General features: G+C 44.8%; 1 protein-coding gene across 1 annotated transcript in view; it reads right to left on the minus strand.

Moving 5' to 3' along the window:
• LOC110505461 (TOG array regulator of axonemal microtubules protein 1) overlaps positions 1–12465 on the minus strand; it is a 36925-nt gene that overhangs the window by 5973 nt on the left and 18487 nt on the right. The window contains exons 3-19 of the mRNA XM_021584691.3: positions 9180–9308; positions 8849–9091; positions 8462–8751; positions 7689–7906; positions 7411–7511; positions 7159–7320; positions 6958–7023; positions 5789–5958; positions 5456–5627; positions 5082–5312; positions 2709–2832; positions 2389–2494; positions 1872–2107; positions 1531–1689; positions 1298–1424; positions 596–711; positions 8–188 (exon numbers count right to left, since the gene is read on the minus strand). Coding sequence (XP_021440366.3) covers positions 8–188; positions 596–711; positions 1298–1424; positions 1531–1689; positions 1872–2107; positions 2389–2494; positions 2709–2832; positions 5082–5312; positions 5456–5627; positions 5789–5958; positions 6958–7023; positions 7159–7320; positions 7411–7511; positions 7689–7906; positions 8462–8751; positions 8849–9091; positions 9180–9308 — 2831 coding nt within the window. The remainder of the gene's footprint in view (positions 1–7; positions 189–595; positions 712–1297; positions 1425–1530; positions 1690–1871; positions 2108–2388; positions 2495–2708; positions 2833–5081; positions 5313–5455; positions 5628–5788; positions 5959–6957; positions 7024–7158; positions 7321–7410; positions 7512–7688; positions 7907–8461; positions 8752–8848; positions 9092–9179; positions 9309–12465) is intronic.

A 12465-nucleotide genomic window follows, 5' to 3' on the forward strand; every position in this document is an offset into this window, starting at 1 on the left:
CAGTTACCGGAAAGATGCTGCCGATAACCATGTTGGGGTTGTGCTCGCAGTCCACCACTAGCTGGTCGATGCCCTTGATGCGCTCTCTGAAGTCCTTTGAACCCAGCAGAGCTGTGAGCTGCTTGATGTACTCCGTCTTGTCTGCAATGCTGTGAGCTGGAGGTCTGCCGCTGTACTGCCCAGACTCCCTGCAGATACACAAACAGTAGGTAAGTCATGGAGAGGAGTTCTCACTGACACACTGTACATACAGTACCAGTCAACAGTTTAGACACACCTACTCATTCAAGGGTTTTTGTATTTTTTACATTGTAAAATAATTGTGAAGACATCGAAAATATGAAATAAACACAAATGGAATCATGTAGTAACCAGAAAAGTGTTAAACAAATCAACATATATTAAGAAAACCCTTGAATGAGTAGGTGTGTCCAAACTTTTGACTGGTACTGTACATTGGCAAAACTGTGCTAATGCATGGACAAACAGCAAAGCTAGCCATGGCTTTAACCATAACAGTTCAGTATACTAGGGGTGCAAACTTGATGAGACTGACGTGCTACACATTTCAGTTAGTGTTGTTGTGTTGGCCCACCTGTTGACCACTTTGAGGGGTTCCCTGCTGAGAGATGAGGCCCTAACTGTGCCACTGCCAGGGAGGGAACGCCGGCCCCTGCCTGACGGGGTGTCCTGGGGCATCTCTCCCAGGCCCTTCAGACCACATTAACATACATGTAACTCATGGATCACACACATGTAACCACTGTTTCTTTAAAGGCCCAGTGCAGTCAAAAACTTGATTTTCCTGTGTTTTATATACAGTATATTTCCACCCTATAAGGTTGGAATAATACTGTGAAATTGTGAAAATTATGATAATGTCCTTTTTGTGTAAGAGCTGTTTGAAAAAAAACTGCCTGTTTTGGTGGGATGGCGTTTTGGCCTGGTAGTAAATTAGTGAAAAGACCAACAAGAAAAAGAGTTCCAAACCTCTCTAGCTAGTTATCCCCTCCCCACTCAGACCACTCCCAGACAGTCCTAGCACAATTCTTGCTTGAGAAATTGCTCTTTGCTAAGAAGCTATTTTTGTTTATTTTTTACCATTTTAATTGAAAACAAATCACAGTAATTGTTCCCCAGAAATGATTTCATATTGAGATAAGAATGGCTGCATTGGACCATAAAGTAAAAGTGCCTTGTCTTAAAATGCAAGCCCCCAGCAGGGGGAGACAGAAATCGACAGGAATGACTCATAACAGTCACACACACACCTTCTCAGTTAGACGGTGTTCTGTACCTTAGTCTTCAGAATGAAAACAGTGTCTCTGATGGGAGCCAGGTCTTTGGCAGGGATATATTTCTCCAACATCTTATCAAAATCAGGGTGTAATGACAGAAACAGCAGCATCCGGCGTCCCTGGTACCTAAGAAGAACAGCCTCAAACAATGCCACTTATTCTATTGATAACAGACACACTTACTAGCATTAAAACAGACATACATTGGTTTTAAACTAAATTCCCTCCCTACCTAGCTTCCTGGGAGGAGTCTTGTGACAGCTTGATGATGGCAGGTAGGATTCGGTCAGTGAGGTCTTTCCCTCCAGATAGGAGGCGGGCAGCGCCAATGTTCTCCATCAGGTTGACCATGTGATGACCTGCGCACTTCCTCACCACTGAGTTCAGGTGACTGTTCACAAGAGACAATATCAGGGATGTGATAAGCACCACAGAAAATAAAGCCTAATGGCCCAATTTAATGATAAGATACAAGCATGATAAGATTAAATATCTTCAAGCAAAGCATATATTTCAAGGACTGCTGCTGAACTGCTGAGTGTGCTAGTTGGTGACAGTGAGTGTCTGTCTGACCTGAGGCCGCTGGTGAGCAGGGCGTTGAGGCTGCGGGTGGGGGTGCAATGTTGCACCATGCTGTCCAGCGCTGCGTCCACATCCTGCCTGATGAAGGCATTGGACTCCCCAGCCTTCTGCAGCAGAGCCTTGGCAGTGGCCTCCAGCTCCTGGTCCATCCCCTTCTGTAGTGCGGTGTACAGCTCCCCCATCGCCCCAACAGCAACACGGGACACACCCGACCGAAGGTTCCTCACCTGGGGAGCAATACACTCGGATGATGATGATATGGAATCAGCTAGATCATTTTTTCTTCAGCCATCTCACCAAGGGCTTGAATGGTCACATTTCCTCATCAGGACGCAGGAAAAATCAGTCATCAAACGGCTAGAGTCTACAAGGACCACCCTGTACTCAATTGATTGAGGCTGAGCTTATGATTAGAAGGAAGAAAATAGATTGGATGAGGGTCCCCAGGTAAATGGACTGGACATTAACATTTATTTAAGACTAAAAGAATGAGGAGTCGTGGTCGTACCTCTTGGACGAGTGCGAGACAGACGTCATGCAGTCTGTTCCGCAGTACGTCTGAATGGTACAGCGTCAGACCACGGAGAAAGGTCAGGCCCTCAATCTTCTTCTCCCTTCATTAAAACATTTAGAAATAGAAATTGAGAAAATCCAATCTATTGCTTATAGGCATCCAAAAATTATAAATTAACATTTGACGTTGGGTCTGACTAGACAATGTCTATGTATGGGGTTAAACGCTGGCGCCGAGGTTCAGTTGGACCTCAGGAGGTTTAGCGGTTGCTAAAACGTCAGTGAATAGGGATCCAAATGAAGAATAAAGCTCACCAGTCGTCTGAGTTGAGGAGTTTGAAGCTCTGTGTCAGTGCTAGCTCAGGTTTAGAGAACGGCTGTAGTTCAGGCTGCTCTGTCAGGTCACTCTTCTGGCTGGGAGTGCCTGGGGACAACTCATCTGGAGGACACAACCACATAATTAAATACAACACAATTATAATGGACTTTTTCCACATGTTCTTATGTTAGTCTTATTCTATAATGGATGAAATAGTCCCCCCCACCCCACATCAATCTACACACAACAGCCCATAATGAAAAACAGGTAAAAGAATAAAAAATATATAAACTGAATATCACATTTACATAGGTATTCAGACCCTTTAGACCCTTTACTCAGTACAATCACTTTACTCCCTGACCAAGGCCTTTCTTCTTTCTTCTTTGCTCAGTTTGGTCGGGCGGCCAGCTCTAGGAAGAGTCTTGGTGGTTCCAAACTTCTTCCATTTAAGAATGATGGAGGCCACTGTCTTCTTGGGAACCTTCAATGCTGCAGAAATGTATTGGTGCCCTTCCCCAAATCTGTGCCTCAACACAATCCAGTCTTGGAGCTCTACAGACAATTCCTTCGACCTCATGGCTTGGTTTTTGACATGCAGGTAATCATCTCAAGGATGATCAATGGAAACAGGATGCACCTGAGCTCAATTTCGAGTCTCATAGCAAAGGGTCTGAATACTTATGTAAATAAGGTATCTATTTTTTATTTTCCAAAAACCTGTTTTTGACTTGGCATTATGGGGTATTTTTTTTAGAATTATTTTCATTTAATCAATTTTAGAATAAGGCTTTAATGTAACAAAATGTGGAAAAAGTCAAGGGGTCTGAATACTTTCCGAATGCACTGTAAATCATTTTATTTAACTAGGCAAGTCAGTTAAGAACAAATTCTTATTTACAATGACGGCCTACCCCAGTCAAACCCTCCCCTAACCCGTAAGACGCTGGGCCAATTGACTCCCGTTCACAGCCGGTTGTGATACAGCCCGGGATCGAACCAGGGTCTATAGTGACGCCTTAGACCGCTGCGCCACTCGAGAGCAATATCTACAGTGCCTTCAGAAAGTATTCACACCCCTTGACTTATTCCACACTTTTGTTGTGTTACAGCCTGAATTCAAAATGGATTCAATTGAATTATACACTTAATAGCCCATAATGACAAAGTGAAAACATGTTTTTAGAAATGTTTGCACATTTATTGAAAATGAAATACAGAAATATCTAAGTTGCATAAGTATTCACACCCCGAGTAAATACTTTGTAGAAGCACCATTGGCAGCGATTACAGCTTTGTCTTACTGGTTAAGTCTCTAAGAGCTTTTGATACCTGGATTGTACAATATTTAAAAAATTCTTCAAGCTCTGTCAAGTTGGTTGTTGATCATTGTCATGTTCATTCAAAGTAATCTTGGTGAGCAACTCCAGTGTGTATTTGGCCTTGTGTTTTAGGTTATTGTCCTGCTGAAAGGTGAATTTGTCTCCCAGTGTCTGTTGGAAAGCAGACAACCAGGTTTTCCTGTAGGATTTTGCCTGTGCTTAGCTCTATTCCATTTATTTTTATCCTAAAACAAAACTCCCTAGTCCTTGCCGATGACAAGCATACCCATAACATGATGCAGTCACCACCATAATTGAAAATGTGAAGAGTGGTACTCAGTGATGTGTTGGATTTGCCCCAAACATAACGCTTCAGGACATACAGTAAAGTACATTTCTTTGCCACAGTTTTGTTTTTTTAGGGCCTTATTGCAGACAGAAACAACATATTTAGGCTTGCCATAACAAAGTGGTTGAATACTTATTGACCAAAGACATTTCAGCTTTTCATTTCTAAAAACATAATTCCACTTTGACATTATAGGGTAATGTGTGCAGGCCAGTGACACAACATTGGCTGTAACACAACAAAACGTGGAAAGAATTATGGGGTGTGAATACTTTCTGAAGGCACTGTAAGCCACAACAGTGACAACAACACACAGCTGAGTGTTACATTACCCCTCTATTGTTACATTACAGTCACTGGCTAAATGAAGCAGCGTGTGTGGCAGGAGACGTATTAATAGAAGCTGTGCACTCCATTATCTAAGAGAACATCTAATCTACTGTTGCCAAGCTCGGCTACAGTTGGAGCTGTGATGGGCTAATTAGTAGTGCACTAAACCTCTTTAGAGTGACATATGATGTGTTGACTGATTCATCTACCCACCATGTTAAAAAAGTACCATTAAGTTGCTCTACTGAATGAGACGTCACAGAACATACAGTTCGGTATTTAATGCTATGATGAAAAACAGTGTGGCGCCACCTTATAACTGCAAAGAGGTAGAGATTATATGATGACTGCCAGACTGTTCTGCTGACCTGAGCTGTGTGAGAGGGATGGCTGTGTATTGCTGAAACTGGGAGCCCTCCTCAGGCGGGCCATGGTGCTCCTGGGGTTGGGAGGGACCGTGGGGGGGCTAGGCTGGTGGGGGGGGCTGAAACATTTAATAGGGCTCTGGGGTCCCTGGGGGCTGGCAGGGCTGATTGGACACTCGTCTGGTAGAGAGTCAGCCTTGGTGGACGTCACTATGCTACCGTTCAGATGCAAGTCTGTTAGGAGAAGAACAAACACTGTAGAGATGAACCACAAGCACATGACAACATTTGGCAACATTACAAAAGCCAGTGTATCAAGGGAAACCCTGCACTAGGTTTATGAATAGTATTGGAGGGTTAAGGAAAATACATTGGACCTCTGGAAATGGCTGCTGTATCCTCTGTAGCCACGTCATTTTGCCCCTGTCTGAGGCGCAGGCGCATCCTGTCAGCTTTCTGACGATCTCCCAGGGCAGGCTGGCCCTCCTGCTGCGCCAATCCTTGCTGCCTCACCTTGTTGCGCGCAAACCTAGACGTTCTCACCTTTTCCTGCAGACAAACACACAGCACTCCAGCCAAATACATGTCACAGGTGTAACTGATTGGTAGCAGTGGTAGAGGGACATTTTCTCTCAATCTATAATACCAAATGGGAAATGTAGTCGCAGAGGTTGTTGGTGGTGTATGTACAGTATGGTGGATCTGCTCACCCTGGCCTCCTCTGCGTCTGGGCTGTCGTCGGGGTCCAGGTGGTGGCTGAGGACAGCATGGCTGTAGATGCCAGTTGGAGGGTCACTGTGCAGCCTGGTCATACAGTCGCCCTGCTCCATCGACATGGCAACGCCTGGACGGCTGGACAGAATCACCAAGCCAAACACTCCTGCAGAGGGGGGAAGTGAGGAAGATTCAAGAGCGCTCAAGCTAATGTTTTCATTGAAACCGTTATTCAGCAAAGTTCCATATGACTACATGGAACTCTATACGACATAAAGTAACTCACGCAAGCAGTGAAATCTGATTAAAAAAACTAAAATACACCTTATGGAACAGTGAAGAGACACAGGCACAGACATGTGATAACATATGCACTATACACACACGTACACATGGATGTTGTGTTGTAGTCGAGTAGTGGACTGAGGGCACACACTTAATGTGTTGTGAAATCTGAAATGTAATGTAGTGTTTTTAATTGCATGTAACTGCCTTAATACGTCTGGACCCCATAAAGAGTCGCTGTTGCCTTGGCACTACCTAGTGGGGATCCATAATAAATACAAAGTTGAAACCTTGAGCAGTACAATGCATTTATATAGCTACAGAATACTGTAAGCAGTGATGACTTCCAAAATATGATGCACTCTCTCCTCTGCAAGTCTTTCCATCTGTTACTGTGCCAAAGCTAAGTGTATTGCCAACTACAAGAGTTAATCCAAACAATTATTTGACTGGTCCCGAATACTGTGTGGCCCCCAGGCAGGGCCTTGCATGTCAGCAATCAATTGTTCAAGATCTATAACTTTCAAAATATAGAAATACAGCCAGTATGATCCATTTTGCATCATATTCTACATTTGAGTCATTTTATATGATGCAAAACGCAGCATCATATGATGCAAAATGCATCATACTGGCTGTATTTCTGTATTTTGAAAGTTATACATCTTTAAAACTTGATTGCTGATATGGAAAACATTTTGGGACTATATCAACAATGGACTAATGAAGCAAATACCAAAATATGGTTTTTGGGTGGAGGTTTCCTTTAAACACAGCCCTGAGCCAGAACACCATAACCTAAGAACACAGTATTGGACATCATGGACATCTGAACAATGGCACAGAGTCGTAAAATAAAAGGAGACAGTTAAGGACTGACCTCTGCCAACCACACCTTCAGGCATGTCAGTGAGTGGTGAGTTCCTGTTGCTGTAGATCTGGGACCCTGAGGAACAGAGAAGAATATCAGATTTATTTTTAAACAAGCCACTGAAACATATGGAAAAACATATAGAAAAATACCCATCATTTAAAGAGAGTAATATGCCTTAATGGAGCAGACCACCTTGCAGTGACTGACCTTTGGCAGACCTCAGGGCTTCGACTGGCTGCCGGAGGGCTGGTCTAGTTGGGGGTGGAGAGTATTCTCTAGTCCGGTCCTCTTCCTCAGGTTCCATAGGTCCATTCGAGTACGGGACTCTTTGACCAATCACACTTACTTCAGGTATGATTTTATCAAAGCCTAGTGAAGAAAACACACAAACACACTATTACAGCAACAGAAACAACACTAATCAGAGAGATCCTTTTATACGTCAAATCCTCACTGTACCTTGAAGGGCACTGGCGTCCATGGAGACAGAAGACCTCAGCTTAGCAGAAGGCAGTCTAGCAATGTGAGGCTTTGCTGAAGAGGAGGCAGAATTCCCAGGGCTGCTGACAGAGGTCAGAGGTGATTCAACAGAAGGGATATCATATCTATCAGACCTTGGTGTGTGTCTACTTGAAGGCGTGAATATCACAGCTTGACCCCTTTGCCCCCCCATTATTCTTGAAATTGGATCTCATTTGGTTCAACTTACAGCCTACTTAGAATCTAGTGGAATGTACCTGGTTTTGGTGCTGTTGAGGGTAGAGTTTGGGGGTGAGTAGACGCTCTTGCTAGCTGGGCTGGTGACAGTGGGGGAGGTTTGAGAGGGGGAGTCCAGAGCCAGCTCCAGTTTCATGGCTGAGTCAGGGCTATCTGGGTCATGGTCTGAGCCACTCAGACTCACCTTGGCCTTCTTCTTAGCTGCACTGCAGCGCAGGGAGCGCAGAGAGTTCAGCATCTGTAAATAACAACAACAACACATTAGCTCATCAGTAACCTGAGAGCAAGGTGAGAGTGTGCTGTAAATACAGATACTATTTTATGCAGGGGTGTATATCCATGACAACGTAGATATCAAGTCTCTTTACCCAGCACTAACATTACCACACAGATACTTAGTCAGCAAATATGACCCATTTCACCACCGCTGTACTAATAAAGGGAAAGCATGATCCACATTCCATCTTCCAGCACTGAGGTATCCAGAGTTATGGGTACAGCTATGAATAAATCTCTGATGGCAAGATGGCAGCTTTCAGACAGTGTCCTAGCTACATTCAGCTGGAGACTTCACTATGTGGTTAGAGCGTTGGACTACTAACCGAAAGGTTGCAAGATCGAATCCCCGAGCCGACGAGGTAAAAATCTGTCGTTCTGCCCCTGAACAAGGCAGTTAACCCACTGTTCCTAGGCCGTCATTGAAAATAAGAATTTGTTCTTAACTGACTTGCCTAGTTAAATAAAGGTTAAATAAAATAAAAAGCAGAGCCGTGTGTAAAACAGTGATCCTAACCTCCTGCCGGTCCAGGTTGTCATCTTCCTGATCTTGGTCCTGCAGGCTGAATTGATCCAGGTCCAGGTTCCTCTCAGACAGGTGGTCCTGCAGGCTGGATGGAGCTGGAGGATTGAACTGCTGGCCATTCTGAGACTGGCCCCGCTCTGGCAGGGGAAGGCCTGGAGACCGGGAAACAGGCAACACGGTCCGCGTCCCACTCAGAGCCTGCCGGAAAGACGAGGCGGACGAGGAGCTCACCAGAGAGGCACGGAGAGGCCGTGGAGAACACCTGCTGGATGAGAAGTCACCTGTGGGGACAAAGAGCGCACTCAACAATATGCCTCAACTAAATAACATGATGACCAGGATCTACCCAATAATATGCAGTAGATACCAGACCCATACTTGATATGTCTTTCCAGGAGCTGGGGTCTAGTCTGTGGGGGCTGCTCTCTCTCTTGTTGGGCCAGGTGTTGGACATAGACAGTGAGGATTCAGCGTGACGGCGGGACAGTGTTGGGGTCGGCAGGCCCCCGGGGAGTGTAGCCAGAGGGTAGGAGGGCAGTAGAAAGGTGCCCTGGGCCGAGGGGAGGGAGAACGTGCGCTCCACGCCAGGGGTCCCGGGGAGGAGACGGGCCTTGTGTACCACTGCAACACAAAGATCCTTCAGTTACCTTTCAATGAAACTGCGTTCTGTAGAAGGCACATAGGCTGAGCAGAGTAAAGACTTCCTCACCTCCCTCTGTGTCAGAGAAGTTGGTCGATTTGAAGATGTCAGGGTCCAAGTCAAGGCTCCCACTCCTTCTCAATCGTCCGGGGGATTCCCTCCTTCTAGAGGACAGGGGCTTATTGGGCTCTGCAGAACCTGGAGGACAACGAATCAGCTATTACTGTACCTCATAACCATTATCTATTCTCTATCAATACAGTGTGATGACTTATTGTTGGTGGCTTCAGCAACTCATGTTAAGCTTCAAAGTGATACGGTCAGCTAAAGCGGAGGTCAGGCTAACCTGTGAGCCCAGTGGCTGACAGGAGAATGTAAACTGATCCAAGTTTGTTTAATTTGATAAATGATTTAGTCTAGGTTTAATACCTTTGGCTAAGTCAGAGTTTAGTTAAATCATGCATTGACAACCCCATTTTTTCAGTAACGATGGGAAACAGCTTTCATGAGAGAGCAGCATAAGGGCGGGGGAGATTTTTTAGAGACTATTTGTTCATACTGGGTGGTAAGTTTACGGCGTGTTCTGCGGCCTCCAGAAAAAAGAGAGTCAAGTCCAGTCTTGCCTGTGAGCACAGGCTGCTCTTTTAAATATTGGCTACATAGCGGTTCGCACACACTCCCACCACAAAACACTCCCACACACAATTCAGCATAGAATCTAGCCGTTTTTGTATTCCACTGCATGCTGTAAAAGCAGAAAACAGAGCAGAATTATTGAACATTTTTGAAGGCTACTTTAGCAAAGTCTTGTACAATATTTTGGTACATGGACTCAATTCAAATTCCCAATGCACCTGATACAATTGTAGTCTTCACATTGAGGATTACATTCAGAATTGTGTCAAGATTACATATGTGTACCGGTAGTCAAGGCAGTGGAGGTGGGGATAAGTTTTATCAGAGCAGTACTTATTATGTCCAAATCAACCAATCATACATTCCATACCCCTAAAGTGGCTTGTATCTTATTCTCCTGCCACAGGTTCCCTCACTGTAAGGTATCTTGATAAAAGTTGCACACCAAGATACTTGCAATTTAATACCTAACATCGCTAGCATCCCCGCTTGAGAAGAGACCATGTTCATGACACAGTATCTGCTGTATTATCTCAGTTGGCTTCCCCACCTAGTCTGGTCCTTTCCTTCCTTTGAGAGCTTTTCTCCTGGCCAAGTCAACAGTGGGCTAGTTGACTGCAATGGGAAGGAAGCCTCTGACAGGTTGGTGGACGTGACCACAAATCAACTGTGACTGCAAAGTGGAGGAACTTTAATAAATCATTGTAGCCAACTCTATTGCTTTCATCCACTTTACTGGCCTTCCTCCCTCACAATTAATACCTCATATATTCTCCTTTGTCTACAGTGAACAGAAAATGTATGTATTTGATCACATTGGGTCCATACTCGCGAACATTAGAAAACGTTTAATTTGAACCAGGACCTCGGTCTGAAAATGCGCGTCAGCCGGTTACAACAGTCGACGTAGTTGCATGTGATTGAACTCTACATTGTAGCTGATCCCATCATATAGCATAGGGCTAGCGTGTGCCAGGTTAACCTCACCAGCTGACAGTGATTATTCCTTGCAATACATTTTACATCAGCCCATCAAAGATTTTACACATTATATCCACCAACCAATTGCATTTCTTAAAGGTCCAATGCAGCTGTTTTTATCTCAATATTACACTGAACAAAAATGAAATGCAATATGCAACAAGTTAAAAGACTTTAGAGTTATAGTTCATATGAGAAATTCAGTCCATTGAAATAAATGAATTAAGCCTTAATCTACGGATTTCACATGACTGGGAATACATATATGCATCTGTTGGTCACAGATACCTTAAAAAAACAAGAAAAGTAGGATCCGTCAGTATCTGGTGTGACCACCATTTGCCTCAAGCAGCGCGACACATCTCCTTCGCGAAGAGTTGATCAAGATGTTGATTGTGGCCTGAGGAATGTTGTCCCACTCCTCTTCAATGGCTGTGCAAAGTTGCTGGATATTGGTGGAAACTGGAACACTGTCGTACACATCGATCCAGAGCATCCCAAACATGCTCAATGGGTGACATGTCTGGTTAGTATGCAGGCAATGGAATTGTGTGCAGATCCTTGCAACATGAGGCTGTGCATTATCATGCTGAAACATGAGGGGATGGCAGCGGATGAATTGCAAGACAATGGGCCTCAGGATCTCATCACGGTCTCTATGTGCATTCAAACTGGCATCGATAAAATGCAATTGTGTTCATTGTCCGTAGCTTATTCCTGCCCATATCATAACCCCACCGCCACCATGATTTGATTTGATGGGGCACTCTGTTCACAACATTGACATCAGCAACTCGCCCACATCTGCCGGTACAGTTGAAACTGGGATTCATTCAACAGCACAATTCTCCAGCGTGCCAGTGGCCATTGAAGGAGAGCATTTCCCCACTGAAGTCGGTTACGATGCCTAACTGCAGTCAGGTCAAGTCCCTGGTGAGGACCTAGAGCACGCAACAGCTGATCACTAGGAGTGCTCGCATTGCACATCGGTGCCCGTATTTGGAGCGGTGGGATTTTACTCTCTCTGCAATGAGGTGTCATTTATGGCTTTTCCTCTTGTTTTAATGTAACGTCTGTTAATGCCACATTGCATCCCGTCCAGCTCCTCGGGCCAGTCCCTCTCTCTCCCCCAGGTGAAACATCGATGCGTCTCACCTCCTCATCTAGGGATGTTATTTCATTCATGGCTACTCTAGGGACTGTCTGTTTGGGATATTCTCTATGTTACCCCGATGTCTGCTAATGAAACAGTTTGGCCAAACGCTTTCCATTAAGCCTATCGTGAATTTCCTCTCATGCGCACGGCAGCCTGAGAGCGCCGATAACAGTCATGGCCTTACCATATTACTGTTGATGGTTTCTGGTAATGTACATTCAAACCCTGACTCTGACATTTCCTCTGTTAACAACTCTGTCATGCCAGATGCTAATAGCGTAACTTTTGAAGACTTCTGTAATCGCAAAAGCCTTGGATTTATGCATATGAACATCCGGAGTCTCCTCCCCAAACTTGATGAGCTGAAAACATTAGTGCACACGACCACCCCTAACGTCCTGGCCATCTCCGAATCACGGCTCAGGAAATCTGTTACAAACTCTGATGTTTTCATTCCAGGCTATAATATCTTCTGCCAGGACAGGTCCTCCAAGGGAGGAGGGGTTGCCATCTATTGGAAGGATAGTCTGCAGTGCTCTGTCATTCTATATAAGTCTGTGCCCAAACGGTTTGAGCTGCTGC

The sequence above is a fragment of the Oncorhynchus mykiss genome, chromosome 25, assembly GCF_057628025.1.
Source record: "Oncorhynchus mykiss isolate SJ-2025 chromosome 25, ASM5762802v1, whole genome shotgun sequence".
NCBI lineage: Eukaryota > Metazoa > Chordata > Actinopteri > Salmoniformes > Salmonidae > Oncorhynchus > Oncorhynchus mykiss.